This window comes from Tenrec ecaudatus, chromosome 5, assembly GCF_050624435.1.
Source record: "Tenrec ecaudatus isolate mTenEca1 chromosome 5, mTenEca1.hap1, whole genome shotgun sequence".
Taxonomy (NCBI): Eukaryota; Metazoa; Chordata; class Mammalia; order Afrosoricida; family Tenrecidae; genus Tenrec; species Tenrec ecaudatus.
Window position 1 is genome coordinate 8,481,641 of NC_134534.1, and position 26,080 is coordinate 8,507,720.

At 54.6% G+C, this 26,080-nt stretch overlaps 1 protein-coding gene across 1 annotated transcript in view; it reads left to right on the top strand.

Annotated features, from left to right (window-relative positions):
• The window catches only part of KCNQ3 (potassium voltage-gated channel subfamily Q member 3), a 249,514-nt gene extending 224,896 nt beyond the window's left edge, over positions 1-24,618 (top strand). The window contains exons 6-15 of the mRNA XM_075550576.1: positions 428-538; positions 1,611-1,706; positions 2,959-3,057; positions 7,718-7,740; positions 10,905-11,107; positions 11,956-12,058; positions 14,998-15,129; positions 18,021-18,119; positions 19,956-20,040; positions 23,902-24,618. Coding sequence (XP_075406691.1) covers positions 428-538; positions 1,611-1,706; positions 2,959-3,057; positions 7,718-7,740; positions 10,905-11,107; positions 11,956-12,058; positions 14,998-15,129; positions 18,021-18,119; positions 19,956-20,040; positions 23,902-24,618 — 1,668 coding nt within the window. The remainder of the gene's footprint in view (positions 1-427; positions 539-1,610; positions 1,707-2,958; positions 3,058-7,717; positions 7,741-10,904; positions 11,108-11,955; positions 12,059-14,997; positions 15,130-18,020; positions 18,120-19,955; positions 20,041-23,901) is intronic.
• Positions 24,619-26,080: the final 1,462 nt, after the last annotated feature.

The window sequence follows — 26,080 nt, forward strand, 5'->3', positions numbered from 1 at the left end:
CTTCAGAAAGTTCCTGGAGAAGAACCCCATTCTCTCTCTGTTCCACTTCTGCTCAAGGTTCTGTAGGCTCCCTCGTATACAAGACAAAGACACACGCACACAGTCTTACCTGCCCCTTTGGTAACATGATCATACACAAAACCGCATATACACACCCATAAGCATGGACACAAGTGCACATGCATGGACACACGTGTGCAGCTGTTGTCATGGTTCTTGATGGACTGATGGCACTTAGTACATTTTCAGCTCCTTATACACACTGTGCTTCCAAGACTCCCGTGTCAATGATGGGCCCCTGGTGCCTTCCTCTAAGGGGACCCGGTTTGGATCGGGAGCAGCCCCCAGGTGGGGACAGAGGGCTCTAGTCTGGACTCCACAGAGCCTCTCCCCGGAGGCCGCCCCATCGGAATCCTTCTTTCCTCAGATCACACTGGCCACCATTGGTTACGGAGACAAGACACCCAAAACATGGGAGGGCCGTCTGATCGCGGCCACTTTTTCCTTAATTGGCGTTTCCTTCTTTGCCCTGCCAGCGGTGAGTGTCTTCAGTGCCCTCCGTGGTGGCGTGGAGGAGCCCTCCCAGCGTGGCCCCCTCAGCTGCCCAGCCCCATCTCCCATCCCCCCATCCGCTGACTTCCAGCCTGTCCAGACCGTCACCTTTCTCAAACCCTGGGTGACAGCCTCACCAGGAAGGGACCCTCCTTCAGCAATACCTGGCCCCCATCTTCTCCTCCTCCAAGATCCTCTTTTACCAAGGGAGCGCATGTCCCAGTCAACTGGTTCTAAAACCAGCTTAAAGTGTGTGTGTGTGTGTGTGTGTGTGTGTGTGTGTGTGTGTGTGTGTTACAAGTTTCCAGAGCAGTGTTCCATTCAACAATTCATGGACATTTTGTTCCATTTCATTCACTGTGAGCCCTCACTGCAACCTCACACAAATGAGAGATGAACCTTCTGGAATAGCAATCCCCCCCACCCCCCACCTCCTGATCTCCTGTGGCCCTGCCTTTCTCCTGTCTAATAAGATATTTGGCCTTGGGCATCTGCCTTCTCTTACCCTCAGTTTCCGTGTCTGCAAGGAGGTCTGTGCCGCCCCCCCCCCCCCGCCAGCTCTTTCAGCTTGAAAGGGGTGTCTCCCTCCATGGGCCTTCTCCACCAGTATGGCCTGGGGGTCAAACGAGGTCACAGCACTGGAAAGACTTCCAGTGACAGTCACATGGGTGAAATGTCCCTCAGCTGCAGCTCACATGTGGCATGGCGATGCTCTGCCACGCACCCCTTGCCGGGCAATCCCTGTAGTGACCCCTCTGCCTTCTCACTGAAGCTAGGAGAGACTTACTCGGGCCCAACTTCCCAAGGAAAAGAAACCGATGTGGCAGGATAAGAGATGTGCCCAGGGTCTCCCAGCTGGTCAGGCAGAGTGAGGATCAGAAGTCAGGACTTCCTGACTTGGAGGCTGATTCCAAGTGACCAAGCCCTTCCTTCCTCTAGAAGAGAGGGTCCCCTCTTCAACACAGTGCTGTGGAGGCTGACCTTGAAGCACCCTGAACCCTCCAGCACCTGCTGCCTGGCGGGTCATGTGACTGACTGTGGGCCGGCTTCTCCCACAGGGCATCCTGGGGTCGGGGCTGGCACTGAAGGTGCAGGAGCAACACCGGCAGAAGCACTTCGAGAAAAGGAGGAAGCCAGCTGCCGAGCTCATCCAGGTCTGTCTGCCATCCAGGTCTGTCTGCCCTGGCTCGCCAAGGACGGGCGCTGGACGCCACCCAGGGCCCCGTGTGTGTCTGCGTGTGCCTGGCAGGGGCCAACGTGTCCCTTAAGATCCTCCAGTATGTCCATGTGCCCAGCATTGGTGAACGTGCCCATTCCTGATCCTGAGTCTGTCTACCTGGGCCTGACCTGGGCCCACGTCTGCTTCATGATAGACGGCAGTGGGTTTTGCCGTAGCTGTCTGTATGACCTTGCTGTGTACCCCAGGTGACAATCCCACACTCTCCCACTGACATCCTCAACCAACCAGGGCACGGACACAGGGCACAGGCAGGGCCAATGCACCAGCTTCTTGGCCGGTGACGTTGGGCTGAGGATTCAGCTTGGACTCAGGGCCCTTGTAGACGTCCTTCTCCTGCCTCACCCCCCACTCTTGACCTTGGGACCCGAAGAGGAGAATCAACGTCTCCGGCAGGTGCCCAGTCAACCTGCTCCTAGAGCATGTTGGCCATACCTCACATCTGCCGGAAGACAGGCCAGGAAGCCAGCAGAGAGGGGAATGCTCTGTGTGCACCAAGCATTGGACCCATCTGCCCAACAGCCCCATCGGTGGATGTCGAAAGGCCACCAGCTCTCCACTGGACATCCGCTCCCTCCGTGGGCTGGGTTGGAATCCTAGTGATTCCCTGGGCTTGAGGGCTGTTGGGAACACAGAGACTAGGAAGGGAGAGTCAGTCCCCTGGTGGCTACAGTTGCGTGGGCTGAGTGGGCATTCTTGTGTCTCTGAGAGTCCCTGTGACCGGCATGGGTCAGGACATCATGTGATCCCCCACATTGTTGTTTCTAGGCCACTCCCAAACTCTGAGACTCAGCCCCCTGCTTCCCCAAACTCTCAGAGTATCTCCACGCTCCCGCACCCTGTCGCTGAGACTACCGCCTCCTGGGAGCTCTTTTGTACCCCGAAGTGGCATGGGCAGGCCATGCGTGGCTTCCTATCTCTGACAGAGATGCCCAGGGAGAGCCAGCACTCTGCCTTCCCAGAGGTCAACCCAGCGAGCTTTGACCCCAGGAGCCAATGCCCCGAACCAAACTCACTGCCCTCAGTTGATCCAGACTCAGAGCGACCCTCTACAACAGGGTAGAACTGCCCCCTGAGACTGGGGCCTAAGCCTGCTGGTGTGGTGAGGAACCCCGTGGGCAGGTGTGTGGTGACACCTGGTCTCTCTCCGCCTCCCTTTTCTCTCCCAGGCTGCCTGGCGGTATTACGCTACCAACCCCAACAGGATTGACCTGGTGGCGACCTGGAGGTTTTACGAGTCGATCGTGTCGTTTCCGTTCTTCAGGCAAGTGGAGACTTGGGTATGGCTGGTCCCCACTCCCCTGGGGCTTTGCTGGTGCAGGCGGTCTTCTTGGGTTCCCAGGGGGACATCCTTTCAGGCAGTGGTTTCCCCCACAAAATATGATGTCCAGGCCATACCCCTGGGCTGATTAAATAGGAGCATCTGGGGATAAGACCCAGGAATCGGTGTTCCCAAAAGCTTGATAGATGATTGTAATGAATGGCCAGGAGGAGCAGAGTAGCCCCTAAAGGGGAGGTCTGAGCAGGATCAGGAAGCAGGGGCACCAGAAACCAGGCCTCTACCCTCCACCTGTGATGGACCATGGGTAAGGAAGCCGAAGGGGTCTGGTTGGGGTCCCAGAAGTGGGAGTTGGGACTGAAGTCTCCTAGACAACTAGGTATGTCTCCCCCAGGCCACCCTGGAAAAGAGAGCAGAAAATGACCTGTCCATGTGTCCCAGGCACCCAAGTTCCTGTTTCCTTTCCTCCTCACCGGCACCCTAGGAGAGGAACGTTCTCACGCGTTGTCCTGGGGTGTTGAGAAATCAATGGGGACCTTGGAAAAATGTCGGTCCTGCCCCCTCCCCCTTGAAATCCCAGAGGGATGGGGTGGGGTCAAGCCATCCTAGACAAGAGTCCCTCATAAATCTGCCGGAATCAGTGTCACTGACCCCCCCGCCCCCACCGTCCCCCTGGTCTTAGGTGATGGAACTGAGGCTCAGACACTCTGGACAGTTTAGCTAATGTCAGCCACATGCAGGGGCAGCCAAAGGCCACAGTCCTTTCTCAACGGGCAGCCCTCACTTCTTAGAAGGTCATCTCTGTGGTCCTGAGGTCAGGGCTTTAAGATTGCGGGTGGACTGCTAGAATCGGAGCCTTTGGTGGGAAGGAAAAGGGGAGGAGCACTCAGTGTGGGCACCTGCTCGAATCTTGCTTCTGCCACCGGCTGGTGGCTTCCGTAGACCCTCCTGTGGCCTGGTACAAGATGGGTGGCGTAAGGGCAGGAGCTGAGCCAGAAAGGGATGGCAGGATTCTCAGCAAGAGGGAATGAAGGTGATAACAAGAAAGAGAGTGGGCGGTAGAGCAGGAAAAAATGCGTAGCCACGAGAACAGAACCTTGGGATGGATGGATGAGTTAAGGAAGGGTTAGGGAGCTGGGAAGGCAAGCTTCAAGAACGGAATGATATGATCTGCATGGAGTTGATGCCAGCGTACAGCCCTCTATCAGACAGGGTAGAGCTGCCCTATGAGTTTCCAGGACTGTGACTCTTTACTGGAGTAGAAAGCCCTAGCTTCCTCACTGACATCGACTTGTTGTTTTGAACCACCGACCTTTGGGGTCACAGCTCAATGCATAACCCCTGTGCCACCACGGGTCCTTGTATGCATGTGAAAATTGGACATGGAATAAAGAAGACCGAAGAAGGATCCACGCACGTGCCTTGTGGTGCTGGAGAAGACAATTGAACGTCCCGTGGACTGCTCAAAGGACAAACTGACCTGCCTTGGAAGGAGGACGGCCAGAGTGCCCCTGAGAGGCGTGGATAGTGAGACTTCATGTTGCAGACATGTTGCCCAGAGAGACCAGTTCCAGGAGCAGGACATCATGCTCCGCAGAAGAGCGAGCGAAGAAGAGGAAGATGCTTGAGGAGATGGATGGACACCGTGGTTGCAACCGTGGGCTCGGGCATGGCAACAAGGGGGAGGCGGTGCAGCACTGGGCTGTGTGTCCCTCTGCTGTGCACGGAGTCCCTATGGATCTGGAACCCACTCGATGGCAATCTCACAACAGCGAGTCCAACAACAAACAGTTTGAATTTTCTCCCCCCTGTAAGCAGACTCACTTGCTCAGAAGATGACTGGTCTGGTTTCTCTGGGTTCCAAACCGCTAAGATTTCCATACTTGCATAGGTTTGGGGCAGGATAAAGCAGATCTTAGTGTGGATGGGTGGCCTCTCTTGAAAGAGAACACAGTGACCTTGCACTGAGAACACCAAGCAGATGCAGCAGCTAGCTGAGTAAGGGCCGAGCTGGTTTCCGTGTGCTGTGCCCCCGAAGGTATTGGCAGTGGGCCCACTCCTTTGGGCTGACATTCTAAATAAATAAGCCATTGTCCTAGCTGTCAGGGGCTGGGAGTGGTACATTGTGCTGCACACAGCTGCTGGGATACAGGGCTGGCTCTGCAACAAGAAGAGAACACGGCTGTCTTTTCTTTTTGTTTTTCAAGGACAAAAGTATAAAGTCCCTAGAGAAGTTCTCTTAGCAACCGCTCTGAAGCGAGGCAGTCCCTTGGGAAGACACTGTCCCTGAATTCCAACTCCGACTCCACACTCCTGAGGCCGACAAAGTACCGGAAAACATGCCATGTGCTTCCCGAGACTGGACTTCTTACATTTTTTGTTTTAAGTAGCAACATAGTGGAGCGCTAACTCATGGGAAACGAAGTCCACCTGTTTTCAGTGGATAACCCATGCCTTTGAGCATCCTCACAAGTTTGTACATCAACCACCGCTACCCAGTCCCTGCACACGGTCACCACCTGAATGGAAACTCAAGGCCCATCAGCACCGACGCACTATCATCCCTCCCCCAAACCCTACCAGCCCAAACTGTATTTTTACTCCAGTACCTGTTTGGGGCCAGGGACAGCCCCCCATTCTTTGTGTGTGTATGCATCATTTTGCCAGAAATACCGTCATCTTTTGACTGCGATTTCTGTATCCAGGGGATACAGAAACCTCGAGACACCTACAATGTGTGACCTTGCGTGCCTGACTTCCTTTTCCCTCTGCACAATGGCTTCAAGGTCACCCATGTCACAGAGGGCACCAGCGTTCCACCCCTTATTAGCGCGCCATCTAACACCCCACAGGGTGGGTGCCCACCTTTTGAGAATCCACTGTCAGCGGACGGGCACCTGCGCTGTCACCACTCTGGCCTCTGGGACGAGGGCGAGTGCTGCAGGGGACCGGGAGCACCTGCTGGGAGGACACGGGATTCCATGGGAATCTACGTCAAACCTGGGAAAGCCTGAGTCTGTGGAAGGCAGGACACCCTCGGGTGGTAATGGGCGAGGGAGCAGTAGAAGCGGGCGTCCCGTGGAGTCTCAGTTCCCTCAGTTCCTTCCAGCTGGGTCACCTGGACACTGTGCTCACCTTTCTGCCGATGGTTTCCCGACATGGACTTCATATGCCTCCTAAATATGACAATGTGTCTCCTCTTCTCCTGTGTTGCCCCTGATTCCCCACCCACTCACCCAGGCACCCCAGTGATAGACATATCCTGAGCTCTGACCATGTGCCGGAGGTCAGGCATCCTGAATTTAAAGCTGAGAAATCCAGGCAGCTCTCCCCTCGCAAGACAAAGTCTTTTGACAGCAACATCATGCTTCGTAAAGTAGAGGGGCAATGGAACAGAGGAAGGCCCTCGGCAAGAGAGATGGACACGTGGCTGACAATGGGCTCTGGCCTAACGACTGGGAGGATGGTGCAGGACGGACCATGTTTCCTTCCGTTGTACGTCGGGTCACCATGAGATGGAACTGATCCGACAGCACCTAACAATAACTGTTCTCAGCAGGAACCCCGGCGGCAGCCTGGTGGGTGACACCTTAGGCTGCTTGCTAACTACAAGGTCAGCAGTTCAAACCCACTGGTCATGCCGAGCAAGAAAGCTGAGACTTTCTGCTCCCGTAAAGATTTACAGTCTGGGAAACCCACAGGGGCAGTTCTGCTCTGCCCCTATAGGGTTGCTGTGAGTCGGGGTTGGGCCAGATGGGCAGTGAGTTTGGTTTTTGAATTCTCAGACAAATGTGGGGAAAGAAAAAAAGCAAAGTGAGAGCCCACAGGTAAAGAGGGGAACGCAGAAGACAGCCAGGAGAACCCCCAAACCAGGAGCCCTCAGGCTGAAGCTTGGAGAATCAGGAGGAGGAGGAGCAGGAAGGGAATTCCCGGTGGAGGGACCAGCCTGAGCTGTGAGGGGGTGTCTAAAAGGACCCAAAGGCCATGGCATGGTCTCCTGAGCCTTTCCCAGCCCCACCCCCTCTTTGCGCAGCACGAAGCAGCCTGCCTGGGTTCACACTCCTTGCTCAGATGATTCCTGATGGCAAGGCCACAAGTCCTTCCCTTAATGGCCCTGTGCCTCAATCTTCTCATCTGGCAAAGGGGTGTCCTCATTGTCCTCATCTCCCCCGATTGCCGTGAGCACCAATGGGTTTGCCTGCATGACGCCCTTCAAAGGGCCTGTGGCCAGGGCTTCTTGCTCAGTGCTGCTAGCTGTGATGGTGAGGAGGTCAGTGAGGGGGATGCTGGTGGTTGAGGGCTATGGGCTGGCTATGTGGCGCTGACACCATGACAGCCTGTGACTGGTCAGTCCCCACCCCCACCCCCTACCATTCCCCCTAGGAGGCTCAGCCCACCAGGAATAAATGAGTGATCAGCTGAGAAGACCTCAGAGGTCAGAGCAAACTACAGCCAGTAGGCCCTGAGGCTATTGGTTAGGCTAGGGAAGCCCACCCCATTCACTTGCTGGCTCCCCCACACGGGCCTTCTTTTCTCAGGACCCCAGGCTTCCCACCTTACTCCAGGGGAAGCTTGGGGCCAAACCTTGGAGAGGGGAATAGCACCCCCACGCACCTCATTGAACTCTTCTCTCTCCCCCTTCCAGGAAGGAACAGCTGGAGGCTGTGGCCAGGTAAGTGTACCCCCTGCCCCCCGACCCAAAATAAGAATGCATTCCTACTGTCCCCACTGTCGTGTGGGGACCCTGGCCTCCAGTTCTGTGTGGTCTGCTCCCCCGGGTGACCTTGCTGTGGCCTCAAGCTAGGGTCTGGAGCCCCTGGTGCTCACTGGGCATCTTAGACCCCTGCCATTTGCCTGTTAGCCTACTCAGGGGCCACTTACATAGTCATGGCAGCCCCTAAGGGGTGCAGCTACCCCCTCCTGGAAATCCCCTCCCTGCAGTGTCTGGGTTCATGAACTATACGGAGAAGGGAAGGGGGAGATGGAGATTGAGCTTTGGGGGTGGGGAGGAAGGTGGCAGGGGTGCCAGAGACTTCGCTTCCTCTTTGATGATCCCCTGGGGTCTTGGTGGTGGGTTACACTTCGGGCTTAAGCATGAGGTCAGCAGTTGGACAGCACCAGGCGTGCCCAGGAGGAAGATGAGGCTTTCTACCCCCTAGAGAGTTCCAGGCTGGGCACCCGAGGCGGGCAGTTCCACCCTGCCCTACAGAGTTGCGCTGAGTCTCCATTGGCACCCTGGCAGTGAGCGTTTCTGAGGTCTTTGGGGACACTAGCTGATTCCCCACCCCCCACCCCCACCTCCCACCCCCAGGCTGGAGGGAGAACTCCTTAGGCCAAGAGTGGTTCAGATTCCTTAGGCCAAGAGTGGTTCTGATGTGACCCGCGGGGCAGTCAGTGAACTGGAGCCAAGCAATCTGGCCTGCGCGTCTCAGGGAAACACTTAAATGCCAAGCCAGCAGCCCTGCGTCCCTGTCCAGCGAGCTTGGAGCTGCTCGGCTTATCTTTCTCACAGTCAGCAGTTCCGGCTCTGGAGCCTGGACAAAGCGCTGTCCTCCTTTTGACTCGCTTAGCGTATCAGGAGCTAAGCTTCTGTGAATCTGCTCCCCCAACCTGGTGCAGTTCAGGGACCAAGCCCAGGTTCTCCAGGAGAGCATTAAGACAGACCATAAGAGAATATATAAATCCCAAGGACTCGTCTTGGTGTGTTCCAAAAAAAACCATAGATAATAAAATAACCAGCTTCTGAGGGGCCCAGGAAATCTTTATCCATCCTTTTTGCCCTGTCCCAGCCTTCTCCTGCCCTGAGCAAGCAGGAGGATTTACCCAGATAATGGTGACAGCCAGCGTTTATCGACTGCTTCCAGCCGCCCAAAGCATTAGCTGATTTAATCCTCCGACCTCCTGGGGGGATGTGGGCTGACTGTCATCTCCTTGTGAGGGAAGAAGCTGGGGGGTGAGGAGGTTGAGCCGTACCCATGGGGACAGGGCCACCCTGGCTGGCTTGTGTTTGGGCCCCCGGACTCTCAGTATGCATGGGGTGGGATCAGAGGGTAAGCAGACAGGACTGAGCATGCCTGAATGAATTATCCAGCCAGGCAGGCTGCTGTGACCAGCTCAGCCCCCTCCCTAGGTGGTAAAAGCTGTGACAGACACCTAGAGACAACAGAGGGGGCATGATCGCCAAGGCACGTGACCGTGTCTTAAAGCTCGCGTGCTGGGCAGGCTCCCTAGGGTTTGAGAGTGAAGGGACCCGTGTGCGGCACGCAGGAGGGTTTGGGGGAAGGTCAGCTCAGGGAGCTTGGTGTAGAGGTGCCTAAGGGCGGTGGGCAGGGGCCAAAAAAGAATAACACCTAAGAAATGGTTGCCTTGAAGCCCCCTGGACTTGGCTGGTGCGTGGGTAGGAACCTCTTTCTTTGTCCATGACATTCAGCCCCCAAGCGCAGCCAACAGGTTGACCTGTTAGTGGTTCCCAGAGTCCTGGTGGGGCAGTGCTGTTGGCTTGGCCACCTCCCTTTCAAACCCACACCACAGAGATCTGGCAAGCCTGCTTCGTAACGATGACAGCCCGGAAACGTTTTGACCTGCTTCTGGGGTGCCTGTGAGCTGGGGGTCGACCTGATGCCACCACCACCCCAGATTTCTTAGTCCGTCATTTAGCCCCAGCCAGGCAGACTGTGGGCACACTGGGCTGCAGAAAGGTGGCTTGGCTCACCGCTGGGCTTCTTCTCAACGTTCCCGGGGCAGGTTGCGAATGAGATCCCCGCCTGCACTGCTGGGACAGGCTGGGTGAGCAGGCACACCCAGGACCCAGCAGGAATGACCAGGCAGGATGAGTGCTCACTCACCTGTGTGTGCACTGATCAGATATTTGGCTGTGCCTCCTATCGGCCAAGGGCACCCAGTGGCACAGTGGGTGATGGATGGGTGAGGCTGCTACCGAAAGGTCAGCCGTTTGCACCCATCGGCTTTCTACACCCGTGAAGAGTTACAGCTTCAGAGCCCCCCAAGGGAAGTGCTACCCTGTCTCCTAGGGTCCCTATGAGTCAGAACTGGGACCCTTTGGACAAGTCAAGTCGATGGACCTCTTCTTAAAGTAGCAGTGTTGAGGCCACACATAACATGCTCCTGACATACAAAGGGAACTGATTATATGGGAATGTGTTTGTCAAAATATCAATAAAACGCGTGTGGGCCACAGTGGGAGGACGTGCGTTTCGTTGTGAATGGATCCAGCAGCTGGATCGAGTGGGGGCCGAAGGCTGCCCTGAGGTTGAAACCAATGAGCAAGAGCAGGCTACGAACCATACTGCAGGGAACCCATGCTTGGGATATTTGGGGTTCCATTCTGGGCAACGGGACGGTCCGTGCACTTTGCTTCCCCCTCCGCCTCACAGCCTGAGCCGCGGTGGCGCAGCGGTGAGTCTTGGGCTGCTTGCCAACCCCAAGATCCGCAGTTCAAGACCACCAGCTGCTCCACGGGAGAAATAGGAGGCTTTCTACTCCTGTACACAGTTCACAATCCTGGAGGCCTATAGGAATGGGTGTACCCTGCCACAGGGTGACTGAGGGGTCAGAAATGACCTGATATCAGTGAGTCCTTGTGGTTTGGTTCGACCTCTTGGGAGGTCCGCTTAAGCAAACGAGGAGACTGGAGGGACGTGAAATCCCGAGGCCCCAGGGGCGGGGGTGCGGGGAGCACAGTTAGGACTTAAGCCAAGCACTGTGGCTGGGGAGGGGTGGGGTCTGGAAGAGAATGTATGAGGCTTTATGGAGGGATGGAAATTACGAGAGCCTGCACTGAGGGAGGAAAATTGTTAACTTTTGCTTATTTTGTAGCCAAAAGCTGGGTCTCTTGGATCGGGTTCGCCTTTCTAATCCTCGTGGTAGCAATACTAAAGGAAAGCTATTTACTCCTCTGAATGTAGATGCTATAGAAGAACGCCCTTCTAAAGAGCCCAAGCCCGTGGGCTTAAACCATAAAGAGCGATTCCGCACCGCCTTCCGCATGAAAGCCTACGCCTTCTGGCAGAGCTCCGAAGGTAACGGCCCTGGACCCAGCCCCTCCTCCCCCCGTCTCCTGGGGACCACACGGTCACCCTGGCCCGGTCTCCCTCAACCCACTCCAGGCCCCATCTTCCCCACGTCCTGTGAGCTGCCAACATCTCGAGTGCGTGTACCTGTGGGCTCATGCGAGGGGCCCGCCAGTCAGGTTTTCACCACCAAGAATGGGCACACACCTGTCCGGGAGCCTGGGGCCCTGTGGCCATGGTTCCTGTGGGCGGACCAGGGTCAGGAATGATCAGGGAGGCCAGAGCGTGGGAGGGAGAAGGGCCTCGGTGCCCCCAGGGCTGAGTCATGAAAGCCTGTGAGCATCCTTCACATCACGTGCGGAAGGACGTGAGGAGCAGAAAGCCTGTGAGCCCAGTGTCCACAGTCACCCAGTCAGAGCTCAGCCGGCACCCTCTCAGATGGCCGCCCATGGCACTGACAAAGCAAAAGTCTATGCCAGATCATAGCCACAGCCAGGGAGCATCACCAAAGGGCCACCCTGAGGTCACAAGCCAAGTGGCTAGTAGAGCAAGCACCCATGCTTTGTCCCGTCAGACACTAACAGGGGACTTTTTGGGGACCCCTCAGGGGCTCTGGAATCATGGCACATACTTCTAGTCATCCCCCCACCAAAGCCCTAACCTCCAAGGGGCTGGGCTCAGGGTTTTGGGTAGCACCTGCCACAGGCCCCCTCCCTGGAGAAGATCATGCATTCTCACAAAGTGGGTGCAAAGACCGGAGGTGACAAAACCAGTTGCCAGGAAGGTTTTCCTGGAAAGAGGTCCCTGAGCTTTCCTGGTTCTGTGGCCTGCTGTTGACGAGAATGTCTCCCTCCCAGATGCAGGGACAGGCGATCCTATGGCAGAAGGCAGGGGTTACGGGGGGGACTTCCTTATTGAAGACATGATCCCTACCCTGAAGGCCGCCATCCGAGCAGTCAGGTAAGGCTCCCCTCTCCTTCCTTCCCACTGGACCTGGCCACTGGGCTAGTCCGGGTGGACTAGAGGAACAAATCCAGAGATGCTCGTATGTGGATAAGAGAGAGCTTTATATGAAGAGCAATTGTATACTGAGAAACATCCCAGCCCGGTCCACATCACGTCCTTAAGTCTGACATTAGCCCCTATGTCTGATACCAGTCTGTAAATTCTTCTTCAGACTCACGCAACACATGCAATGACCCTGAATGCAGGAAGATCACAGACCAGTAGGGGGAGAGTCTTGTGGATCCAGTGGTGGTGGAAGCATCTCAGCGCTGGCAGGGGTCTCCATGTGGCTTCTCCAGCTCCAGGGCTCTAGCATAGCTCCATGTGTCTTGTCAACAGGAATGTCTCGCAGGGAGAGTGTGTGTCCTACCTCCACGGAGGACAGGCGTTCCCAGAATCCTCAGGAGAAGGCCATGCCCACACAGAGGCCTCATTGGCTGCGACCTGATTGACAGGCTAGACTCCACCCCTTCACTCAAGTTGACAGGAGATTTTGTCACTGCCACAGCCACACTTCCTCAGGACATGGCAGTTGGCCATCAGGGAGGGGGACAGGGAGTGCTCTTGGCCCTTGGAACTTCCGAGAACTTGTCATGATATTTCCTGAAAGATTCCTCATCCAGCAGTTCAGGCGACTACCGCGGTGTTACAATCCACAGCCGGTTTCTCGCCTCCCCGTCTGTACGGGATGAGGGTAGTGCAGCGGGGTGAGGACACACTGCCCGGGTTCATGACTGATGGTTGCTGTCGGGTGAGTCAAGTCGGTTCTGGCTCATGGCGACTCGTTCAGCAGAACGAAACCCAGCCCCAGCCTGCACCATCCTCTCCATTATTCCTGGGTTCAAAGCCATCGCTCCAGATGAATAAGATGCATTTGGAGGCACCATCAGATCTAATGGTACGAGTACTAGACTGGGGGGGGGGGCATGGCGGCAGGTGGGGCTTCATGACACTGATCCTTGGTTGAGGGGCTCAGTTCAGTCAACCTCCTGGTAGATCCTCACAGAGCACTGGCTATCGGGGTGATGAGGTGATGGAGGTGAGGGTGGTGTTTTAGGCTACAGAAAACACCCCAACCTCAAATGTAATGTAAGGAGAACATTTATTAATTCTGAAAAGGGACAGAGAGAACAGAAAGATGTAGGCACATCATCTGGACCAGGGGGGCATTATCACGAGGTCGTAATGGCGTCCGAGGATTGGGTCAGGAAGCTAGTTAAACACAGCACGGCACAAAGGGTCTCGAATCTCCTAGCGACTCTAGGGCAGAGGAGAGCCGCCCCTGTGGGTTTTCAAGACTAACTCTCCGTGGGAGTAAAAAGCCTCATCTTTCTTCCGCAGTGGCTGGTGGGTCCAAACTTTACCTTGTGGTTAGCCGCCCAACGCATAACCCGCGATGCCACCGGGGCCCCTTGGAACGTAAGAAGCCATCACAAATTTATGATCGGTGTCAGATCAATACATTACAGTGACAGGCAGAACTCCAGAAGGAAGGGGGAGCAGGACCACGACGATAGTGTTAGCGAGAAGATCTTGCAAAATCGGTCCAGGACCTTCTGAGCTAGGCAGTCAGGGCACGAACGATAGGGCATGACTCTTGGGGTGTTGATCCCCATCTAGGACACATCCCAGCAAGCCCTAAGAGAGATTGCCTCTCCCTGGGCTGACTGGAGAGGGCTAGACGTAACCTACTCTCCAAAGCCCTCTGCCTGAGGGCAAGATTATCTATGTCCCTGGTTAAAGACCAGAAGGAATTTAAAGGAGGCTTGGATTACCCATTGGGCAATGTCTGACACCACCAGCCAGGCCTCAGGAGAAAGACTAAGCTTTCTACTCCCGTAAGGAATTACAGTCTCGGGGACCCACAAAGGCAGTTCTACCCTGTCATTGCTATGAGTCAGCATCCATGCAAGCGCAGTGAAAGTTTGCGTTAATCTACGTGGAATGTGCACCTGGATGTTGCGTTTTTTACTGTCGTCCGCAGCCTCCTGTAAACTCTAGTACAGCAGCCCCGTGTTTCTGTTCTGGGTGCCCCACGCTGTGAGGAGCCAGGGGAAAATCTGGGGCAAGACACTCAAGAGCGGAAGAATGTAGGGTGCTCATGAGGAGGGACTCTATTGACTGTCCCCCTACAGACAGAGCCCGGTGACGCCATGATGGAAAGCCTGCAGACACACACTGGGGGGTCTTTGAAGGCGGCGGGGTGGCCCTGGGGAGATGCGGAGGGTCTCTGAGGTGCTTCTTTATCCGCCCATCTCCTGTCAGCTGTCTTTGCCCGGCAGGCGACTCCATGCTGGCCTGTAAGGAGCGGTCCTAAGTACTCCGTCTTATTGCTCTCGTGCAGCGGTTCTCAACCTGTGGGTCAGGACCCCTTTGGGGGCCGAACGACCCTTTCACAGGGGTTGCCAGATTCATAACAGTAGCAAAATGACAGTGATAAAGTAGCAACGAAAATAATTTGATGGTTGGGGGGTCACCAGCCACATGAGGAACTGTATGGAAGGGTCAAGGCCTTAGGAAGGTTGAGAACCCTGCCCTAGTGGCTGCAATTATGGAGGCAAACCTCATAAATCAACCTCAAGGAGGCTGGTGTGGACCGGGGCAGTGTCTCCCGCTGCTGCAGGTAGGGGCGAGATAAGCCAGCACCCAACCACAAGAACTTCCTTACCAAGTGTTTCTTATCTGTCAAGTGACTTATGGCTGGTGTTCAGAAAGGTGAGTGGTGTGCCAGCCTCATTCTGAATGGTTACAGGGATAGAACGAGTGCCTGGCCTTAGGAGGGATCCCCCACCTGTCCCGTCTTCCTCACTGGCCTCCAAGTTTGCTAGCCCTGTGTTCGGCTTCCCCTCACTCCCCGCCCGTAACAGATGCCATGCACCTGCTCCGCCTTGCAGGATTCTCCAGTTCCGTCTCTATAAGAAGAAGTTCAAGGAGACTCTGCGGCCGTACGACGTGAAGGATGTGATTGAGCAGTACTCAGCCGGCCACCTTGACATGCTATCCAGGATCAAGTACCTGCAGACCAGGTGAGGCACAGGGCCTGGAGGGACTGGCTGTATTCTCCTGCCCAGCGAACCCTGGGGGTTAAGGGAAAGGCGGACAAAAGCACCCTGAAATGATGGGGAGGGGGGCTGGTTAGACCAAAGGTGTGAACCAAATGGCCTTACAGTAAGGAAGAGGGCGATGCTTCCTAGGTGCCTCACTGCGTAGATAATTCAGAGAGTGTTCTTGAGCGCCAGTGTGTGTTCCCTGTACGGGTTTAACCCAGCGGTCAGGTTCAAATAATGTAATGCTGCCCTAATGACTATTTTAAGTCAAGAAAAAGAGACGTGCATAAAACTAGATTCTGCTATGAATTTGAAACTATTAAATGACACCTGACCAAAAATACAGTAAAACTGTTATTTAAGCTATGTCCACGTGGCTTCCTGATGGACAACCTCACTTGCAATATTCTTTTATTACAAGCAAAGTTCTGTCTAATTATTTGAGACTTGGGAAGGAGCGAACACTACCAGGGGCCCTTAGAATTCGCTGTTGCTCTGAGGAACATTAAAATAGAGGAAGGCATGCAAAGGTGTGATTTCCACACTGGGAAGCTGCCCAGCTGCCCACCTTAGAGAGACCCCGGACGACAAGGGCCATTTTAACAACCCGTTCACCAAAGTCAACAAAAAATTCTATATCAGCTCTTCCGACCTGGTGCGAATGGGCTGAATCTTCCGCTGGTCTAAGCCCTTAAAGCCCAAGCTATAATAAGGTAGTCAGCTGGAAGTGGCCCTTCACAGTGGAGGATAGCAGAGCTGGGAGAGATGCCGAACCCAAGGGGTGTCCAAGTCTCTGTTTTCTCCCACACACCACCCTTGGGTGATGTTAGTCTGTGTTTACTAGAGAAATAAATCCAGAGATGCTCGTGTGTAAGAAAGAGCTTTATATAAAAGAACAATTGTATGTTGGAAAAACATCTCAGCCCAGTCCAGATCAAGTCCATAAGTCTGATATTAGCCCATATGTCCAATACTAGTCCATAGATTCCTCTTTAGACTCACGCAGCACGTGAAATGGTGCTGATAGGACAATCACAGGCCAGTGGGTAGAAGGTCTTGTGGATCCAGTGGCAGTGGAAGCATCTCAACACATGCACGGGTCCCCTCCAGCTCTCTGAGTGGATAAACAGCAGGAAAGGGAAGGCAGAGAGAGTGAACCTGGCCTCCAGTGAGTTATTTATCTCCATCGTGCCTCCAAATGAGGTCAAGCTGTGACCTGATTGACAGGCTGGACTGCGCCCCGCCACTCAGGTTGCAAGAGATTCTGTAACTGCCACAGGTGATGAGAACCTGGTACCTGCTCTCATTAACTTAACATGCCCTTGTTTGGATGTTTAGCCTCCAGCGGGGAAGATGACCAAACACTGCCATCAAGTTGACTCTGACTCACTGTGACCTCCTTGCCTAGGGTTTCTGAGGCTGCCAATCTGTATGGGAGAGGGCAGCCTCATCTTGCTCCTGCTGGTGGGTTCGAACCGCTGACCTTGCAGTGAGCAGCCCTTAACCTGACCGAGACTCCTTTAGAACGAGGTGAAAAGTAAAACTCTGAAAGAGGAGGGAGGGCAAGGGCTATGTGTGATTTCCCCCACCCCCAACTTTTTAAATAGATCAAATTTTGCATGGCTTATAAAAATAATTTTTTTTTAAAAGAAACCTTGAAAGTGAAGCCCAGAGAGCTCGGGCTGAAGGTCAGAATGATCAGGTCCTCGGGGGTCGGGGGGCTCATCCCCAGAGCTGGGGGAGGTTTTTTATCCACTTATCTGACCTTCACCTCCCTGTGCGAGTCAGTCTCCTCCGGATATCCTGCGGGGCCAGAGGGACCATGGACAGGGTGTGGGTGGCGGGCACGTTGGTGGTGCTACAGGTGACTGGAGGCGAGCTGACCTCATCCTGGAACTTCTACGCTGACAGCCCAGCATCCTGGCGGCCACATGGTCAGTGCTTAGCTCAGTGTCTGCTGAATGAGCGGGTCGACCAGGTGTAGCTCCCTGGCCTGCCCCTTGTGCCATCCTGTAGGTCTGGTCCCTGCCGCCAGACGATAGGACACCCAAAAGGTGGGCCATTGTGTGGCCACGGGTCTCCCTCGGTGCAAAGCTGGTGCGTTTCAGGAGGGTGGCCGCCTGGGAGACTGGAGGCATGTCTTCGCCCCACACTACCCCGGCACTGGGCCTGGGAGAGAGGGCGGTCGGTGTAGCAGATGGAGGGGTCTGTGGGAAAAGCTGGGGTTTCAGGTAAGAGACAGTGACTGGAGGCTGTTGCTGGGCTGAGGGCATGGCCTTAACGGTTCTGGGCCCTCCATGAGCCTTCCCGCCTGTCCCTTAGTCCCCTCCCCACCCCAGCCCCGAGGACACAGTAAAGTAGGATCTTTGTCCCATCGAGCTAGGCAGTGTCTGGGGTCAGGAATGGAAGCTGAGGCCGGAGCTGGTACCAGCTGTGCCCCATGAGTGGTCAGAGAAGCGGGTGGGACAGCAGGGCTCTTCAGAGTCACCAAGGGAGCCGGGACTCAGCGAAGACATGTCCCCATGTAGATTCTTTCAGGAAGAATGAAACCCACAAGCCAGCATAGACTTGAAGGCACAAGGGTAACAAGTTGGTACTCTGACCCTGTTATAGTGGGCACTCAGCCACCCTCTCACCAGGGCTGAAAAGCTGGTCTCCATCCACAGGGCACGCAGTGGGATCAGGGTGTGGACTTTCTTCTTCCCTTCACCCTCTCTCTTCTCTGCTCTCTTCCTCTCCCTCTCTCCCTTCCCTCTCTCCCTGCTCTCTCCTCTTCTTCCATATTCCAAACCCATCCTGACTCGAGGGGCTGGCCATCTTGGTTTCCCTGGGCGTATAACGCCCCTCCATCTCTGTGTGTTCTCTTTCAGAATAGATATGATCTTCACCCCAGGACCGCCGTCTACTCCCAAACACAAGAAGTCTCAGAGGGGGGCAGCCTTCACCCACCCGTCCCAGCAGTCTCCCAGGTGGGGCTTGTAGGCCAGAGCGGTGAGCAGTGGGCTTGGGGGCCACCAGATCCACTTAGGAAAATTTCCTTCCTTTCCTCTCAATGTGTGTGCAGAGAGGTGTGCAAAAAAAGTGTACAATCAGCACACTCAGAGCCAGGCTCACACCCTCCCCCGCCCCCAGCAGGGCAGCCGGATCCCCTTGACCGCTGACGGCATTCATTCTGTGTGTCTGTATTGCATGCATGCCTTAGCTATAAACTACATCCTGCAGCGTGCCCTGCTGAGGCCCCCTATCCAGACAGTGTATGTGTTACGAAATTCTGTTCTGGGCAAGAAAAGCCAGTGAGGGAGCCTCGTGGCATAGTGGTTAAGTGTTGAGCTGCTAACCACAAGTTCAGCTGTTCAAAACCGCCAGTTCTGCAGGAGAAAGATGAGGCTTTCTGCTCCTATAAATAATGACAGTCTTGGAAACCCACGGAGACAGTTCTACCCTCTCCTGTAGGGTTGCTATGAGCCATAGACTGACTCCATGGCAGTGAGAGGTTGGATGTATGCACATCACCCGTTCAAGACTTCCCTTTAGTGCAAGAGTCCCAAGCCAACTGCCTCAGGGACTTGGCAGGAGCCAGCAGCTGCAGGTCTGGCACCCAAGCGCTGCGATCAGGGGAATCTCTCAGTCAAGTGAGCCACACCCATCTTCGATCTCCCAGTGCACAGCCAGGTGATGCTGACACTGTGTGTGACCTATGACACGTGCAGCAGCAGTGTGACAGAGTGTGAAATGTCATGAGAACGGCCAACACGGGGCTCAGAGACAGGAAGTGAGTGCACGATGCTGGAGAAATGGCGCCGGTAGACTTGCTGGGCTCTTGTGACAAATGCAGTCCCTGCGGATCCCTGAGGGCCAGGGTGGGCCCGCGGCTGCTGTGTGTCCAGCTGCTGCTTGCGAGCAGCTCTGTACTGTGTTGCTGTCGTTAGAGGCTGACTAGGAGTCAGTCCCTGACACACAGCAACCCCATTGCACAAGGAACCAGGTGCTGGCTGGTCCTACAGCTGTGCCGTGCCCCGAGCAGGTCGGAGCAGCAGTATGAAGGCTTCCTGACAGTTCTCGGGGAAATGGAAGCTGGACACACTAGACTCACCACGAGTCAGGCAGACCTGGGCCTGCGCTGGCTTCTCAGCCCCGAACCCACCACCCACCAGAGCTACCTTGGGTGTCGTTTTGCTGTCTTGGCATTTATTTTGCATTCTGAACAGAACAGGCTGCATGAAATACCTGTAGCTGCTGTATAGAATTCCAGAGATCAGGCTCATTCCCCCACCTACACACACACACACACCACCCAACCCCACCCCACCCCCAAGCAATAGTCTGAGATTGACAAGCAGGATGGGGAAGAACTGTCCCTGTGGGTTCCCAAGACGGTGGCTTTGTATGAGAGTACAAAGCCTCTCCTCTTTCTCCCAAGAGTGGTGGGTGGTTTTAAACCCCTGGCCTTGTGGTTGACAGCCCAACTCGTGTCACTACCCCACCGGGGCTCCAACTCGTGACTCAGTCAGCTGCTTCATCAACTTTGACAGCAGCCGATGCTGGTGGCCATCAAGTCGAGTCCAGCTGGTTTTTCCCAAAAAGTAGATCTCCAGGTCTTTCTTCTGAGGCGCCTCCTGGTGGACTCGAGCCTCCACCCTTCCGGTGAGCAGCTGAGCAGGCCTCACTGCACCACCCACACAGTGTCCCACTGCTGCCACAGACTCCTTCCTGGCCGCCCGATGCTTGGCTTCCCACCCTAGGCCTCCCACCCTCCCAGGGACATGGGACAGGGTGGACTGATGTCCTTGTCGGCTTTCTCCTAGGAACGAACCGTATGTAGCCAGAGCCTCCACCTCAGAAACCGAGGACCAGAGCATGATGGGGAAGTTTGTGAAAGTTGAAAGACAGGTAAGCTTCTTCCCGTCCCTCCAGAGAAACAACTGACAGCCGCACAGTCATCTCCAAAAGCCATTCCGCATAGGGGATAACAGCCTCTCGCGGCCCTCTGCGAGGCTCACAAGGGCGCAGGACACAAGTCCTGTGAGTTCACACTCAATGTCAATGGCTAGAGGCAAGCTGATGAACTGTGCTGAGGTTCCGTTTCCCCGTCTGTATGGCTGTGAGGAGGATGAAATGAATGGGCACGTGGACATCGTCTAGGATAGTTAAAGGACAGCACAGCAAGAGCTCAGCGAATGATGGCTGGTATGATTGTGCCGGGCTCTAAACAGACTCAGTGGGGCAGCATCTACAAATGGGTAGAACATTAACTGCCTCGTGGGAGTCTCTTAAGAAATGGTCATTGCAACTGCCGCCTTGTGTCATGACACCAGAAGAGATGGATGGTGCCCGGCTATCATGACCATCCTCTCTTGATGGCCACACAAGAACCCTGATCAAAAGGGGGAGAAATGCTGAACATAATTTCAAATTCATATGGAATCCAGGCTTTCAGGGGCCTGAGTGACTGGATAAGCCTCCCAAAGAGTTACACTTTCAACCTGAAGCCAAACTGTTCCCTGAATCTTAAAAAGAGACAGTGGTTTAGCTTGATGACTAATGAGGGTCTGCCTTGGGCTGCACGCTCATTGAAAGTATGATCCGTCGACAGCACTCAGGGTGTTAGAGGAGAAACAGCAGGCAGAGACTACGACACGTTCCTGGTGGAGAACCCATTTGGAACAGTGGGGTGTGGGGCATCAAGATGAGATCCTGGCCACCCAGTTGGACATAGAAATTGGTGTATGTATTACTGGGAATGTTTTCCACAACAACAAAGACACAGAGTAAATTAAACAATACAAAGAAATGTTCGTTCCTTCTTCCATCATGGCTCCGTCCTCCTTCCCCCCATGTCCAGGCCAGTGAGCAGTCATTGTGAAGAGGGCCGGAGCAGAGCTCACAGGAATGGGGTTGTCCAGGACATGACAGGAAAGCCTTTCGCCCACAGCATCTCACCTCCTGCCCCAGAGTCAAGCAGCTTGAATGGTTGAGCTCATTCTGCCTGACTACACTAACCCGATGGCAGCGCCAACCCCCTCCTTCCCACCCCTGGCATTTATACCAATCCTTTCATTGTTTTCTGTAAGGGAATGCTCTCTCGATTGCATATCGTAGCTATCACTCTTCAGTTTTAGATTTTCACTCTTTGTCTCCATGTCTCCATTTACCAGGCCTCTGGTCTGTGACAGCTCACATCTGACTGTTCGCCTGTAGAACAGAGATAGTATTTCTGCACCCCGTGGAGTCGTGAAAATAAATGGTTCGTGGCTTTCAAAGGCTTAAAGCAGGACTGGATCTGAGCTGAACGGCCATCTGCGTATGAATCACTAGGAAGGCCTGTGCGCAAGCCTGCCTTTGCCGTTCTGCGGCTCAATTCCGCTGCTGTAGCAGCGTATCATGATGGCTGCCTGCCGTGTTCCCATCAGAGGTGGACAGCCAGGCCTGCACACGGACACACAGGCAGATGTTCACACGTTAAGCTTCAGACAAGGCCTCCGTGTGTGTGGACAGGAGCCAGGGAGGCTTGCCTCAGGGAAAGTGTAGCTTCTGGGGGTCCCCAGGCTGCCAGGCAGGGTCTCTGGGTCTTTGAGACTCAATTCTTGCTAACTACCATCCTTCTAGGAGGAGCCCTGGTGGGATCGTGGTAACACATTGAGCTGCGATCTGCATGGCTGGCAGTTCAAAATCACCAGCAGAGAGAATGACTGGACTTTCTACTCCTGTAAACACTACGGTTCTGGAAACTAAAAGGGGTTTCTATGAGTCAGCATTGACTCAATGGCAGTGAGCTTGGTTTGGGATCCTCCTTCCATACTCAGGGTGGGCATGAATCATCCTGATCAATAGAGGGAGAACTGACAAGTCGTACTTCAGACTCTCCTGGAATCCAGACTTTCTGGAGCCATGGACACTGAGAAAATCCCTGAAACCCTTTGGCTGAGATCCTCTTTAAGCCTTAAACCAAATCCATACTTTGAAGCCCCCTGAAAGCCAAGCAGTAGTTTGGCTTGCCTCTTAGTGAATGTCATACCTTACATGCCGTGGCCTTCCATCTGGAAAAACACTCGCAAATACAGAACTCGCGCTGCCTGGCCCACACAGCACAGCCAAGCGGCCCCATCCTCAAGGCATGAAGCAGGTCTGTCAGGCCGAATGCAAGCAAACTCTCAGTTTCCAGCCTCAGCTTTCTGGAAAGCCTGGGCTCGGCTGTGTCTGATCCAAACCAAACGCCACACCAGCGTGGGTCACGTTGTTTCCAGCTCATGGCAACCTCACGGTCTCATCCTTAGATTAGCTCTGAGAGAGCAGGAGGCTCAGAAGTCACGGGCTGCCCTTCTCACCAGGGTGCATTGCAGTGCCTCTTCCTTTCTGAGCACACACACGTGCACACATACGCTTCCCGTCTTGGAGATGAATTCGCAGCGACCCTGTAGGACAGAGTGGAACCGCCCCTGTGGGTGTTCAAGGCTCCTCATCTTCACAAGAGTAGATAGCCTCGCCTTCCTCCTGGGAAGCCACCTGTGGCTCCACCCTCTGACCTTGTGGCTAGCAGCTCACTTCGTAGTCCACCGCGTCACCCAGCATGCCAGACACTTTGCCACGGAGTTGGTCCCGACTCAGGCCACCCCTCGGGATGAGCAGGACTGCTCCCTGGAGCTTTCTTGGCAACCCTCTTAATGAGTTAGGGTATGCATCAGGCTGTGAATTTAAGGTTTGCAGTTCAAACCCACCAGCCATTCCTTAAGAGAAAGACGAGACTTTCTGCTCCTTGAAAGACTGACAGCCTCTGAAACCTTGCAGAGGGTTTCTGTGTGTCAGAATGAACTCAATGGCGGTAGGTCTGGCTTTGGGCAGTCTCAACGGGGACCCTTTCTTATGTGGTATCACACCGGGGTTCGATCCACCAACCTTCAGGTGAGTTATTGAGTTCAGATTATTTGTGCCACCTGAAAATACAAAACTCACTGCCCTCAAATGGATTCGGACTCATAGCAACCCACACTGCTCCTTGTGGATTTCCAAGCCTGTGAATCATCTTTCTCCCGTGGAGCAGCTGAGGGTTTCAGACGGCTGACCTTGCGGGGAGCCGCCCACCCCATACCCCACTAGCACCAGCACTCCTCTGGGCAACCAAAACCAAACTCAGTGACTTCAAGTCAATGCCAACTCAAATGACCCTATAGGACAGCATAGAACCGCCTGTGTGGGTTTCTGAGTCTTTAAGTCTTTACTGAAGTCTCTCTCTCTCTCTCTCTCTCTCTCTCTCTCTCTCTCTCTCTCTCTCTCTCTCTCTCACACACACACACACAGTCAATTCTGACTCATAGAGACCCTATGGCACAGGCTAGAACTGCCTCTTTGAGTTTCCAAGACTATAACTGTACTGGACGAGAAAGTCTCATTTTTCTCCTATGGAGTGTTTGGTGGTTTTGAACTGATGGCCCTGTGGTGAGCAGTCAAGCACAGGGGACCTGCTAAAAGGAAGCCAAAATTCCAAACCCAACCCACTGCCGTCGAGTGGATTCCAACTCATAGTGAGCCTGCCTAGGGTTTCCGAGGCTGTGAGTTTCTATGGGAACAGACAGCCTCCTCTTTCTCCTGTGCAGCAGCTCGTGGGTTTGAATGGCTAATCCTTCAGTTAGCAGCCCTAGCGCCTAACCCACAGCACCACTGGCCTAGCTAAAAGTACACGCAACTAGCTCCTCCCACCTGTGAGTGAGGCCAGCCCCCTCCTTGCAAGAGGTCATTTCCGGTCATGTTTTTCAGGTTCAGGACATGGGGAAGAAGCTGGATTTCCTGGTGGACATGCACATGCAGCGGATGGAGCGGCTACAGGTGCACCTCTCAGATTACTACCCCACCAAGGTGCCCTCCTCACCAGCCGACCTGGACCAGAAAGAGGAGAACAGGTACTCTGACTTGAAAACCATCATCTGCAACTATTCCGAGACAGGCCCCCAAGAGCCCCACTACAGCTTCCACCAGGTGCCCATCGACCAAGTCAGCCCCTATGGGCTTTTTGCACACGACCCAGTGAACCTGGCCCCGGGGGGCCTTGGTTCGGGCAAGGGGAAGACAGCCCTGTCCTGCACAGCCACGATGTTCGCAGAAAGGCCCACCGTCCTGCCCATCTTGACCCTCCTGGACTACCAGACGGACCTGCACGGCCCGTTCTCAGACCGCCGCTCCCCGCGGCAGAGACGCAGCATCACGCGGGACAGCGACACCCCACTGTCCCTCATGTCTGTCAACCACGAGGAGCTGGAGCGGTCCCCCAGTGGCTTCAGCATCTCTCAGGACCGAGATGATTACATGTTCGGACCCAGCGGGGGCTCCAGCTGGATGCGGGAAAAGCGGTACCTGGCTGAGGGGGAGACGGACACTGACACGGACCCCTTCACGCCCAGCGGCTCCATGCCGCTGTCTTCCACAGGGGATGGAATCTCCGATTCGATCTGGACCCCTTCCAACAAGCCCACTTAAGGGAGTCACTGGCTGGCTCCCCGTTGTAATGTAGACAGACTTTGTATAGCTCACTGCTCTCACACCCAAAGCTTACCCGTGGGGCCACCAATGACTGCATTCAGATGCATGCGTGCGCGTGGGGGGGCCCATCCAGGCAGGGGCTTACCTCGGCCTTGCCCATCCCCCCACCATCCAAGTGAAGCTGCCTCCTTTCAGCATGGTTTGCATGACTTTACACTATATAAATGATACCGCCAATCTCTTCTAGGGACCTGTTCACCGGCTCTTCTTACTCTGAACCCTGAGTGGACCAGCCCAGGGAAACATTGTTGCCAAACACGGCTCTGTTGTCTGGTTTGGGGTTGGGTTTGGTAAGCAGAGACAGGTTCTTTTTAAGTTATTTCTAAGACCACTGACTCTTTGTGTTCAACACTGCAATGACACCGGTTTCTCTATGAAGCAAGGAAACCACCCCCCCCCCAAAAAAAACCCACCCTGAGTATCAATAGGTTACCCATTGACCTGGCATTGGGAAAGACCAAGACAGTTGCTAGACCCCAATACCAAGTTGCTAGACCCCAATACATTTTCAAGTTATTTTTATTACAGAAAAACTGGCACTACCATTTGAAACCTCTCCAAGGGCCCTCTCTCAGTCTGCCGCTGCCTCGTCCTGAACCTTTTCCTCTCTGTAAAGCACCGCGGGGACCCCAAGGGTAGTTTTCCTGAAGCATTCAGATGGGCGGGGCGGACACATTCACACACTCAATTAAAAATACTGGTCCTTCCCATCTTAGGTTGCCAAAGAGGATGAAATGTAAGGGAAGCATGGGTGGGGGTGGCTCTGGGCGGGAAGTATGCTCGTTGTGTTGAAAATCAGGTTCTGAACCACGTCCCTCTCCCAAATTAGTGACTTAGGGACAAAGCTCATACCAGAGAAATCAGGCCATGGGAGTGCAGAAAGGCCATCTGGTCCAGGAGGTGTCTTTGTCTCAGTCCCAGGGACCGTCCCAAGATCACCTGTCATCTCATAGGGAGCTGGGACTCAGCTGCTGGCTCCCAGCCCCCCCCCCCCCACACACACACCTTTCAACACCACGCTTGGCCATTCCCACATTGAGACCCAGAAATGGTGCCACGATCCCAGTCCCCTGGGTCTGTGGAAAGCACCCACGCCGTAGTGTGCCCAGGAGGAGGGGAGTCCACACTTAGCCACAAGACACCCCCCAATGAGGTGTACTTGGGGTCTAAAAATAAAAGAATATGAGCCCGCTACCTTTCGTCATATGCAAATGGGAAACGTTTCTATTTTCTTTTAAATGCAAACAGTAAGGCCGATGTAGCCCTCGGACCACCTCACGCACAACCAGCCAGCCTGCAGAGCACTACCCTGCCATGCAAAGATCGCGAGGGAGCACACACCCACCGGTGGCTTCTTGAGCGCTGTCCTGTGAAGGACTTTGGTGGGGATGCGTCCTTG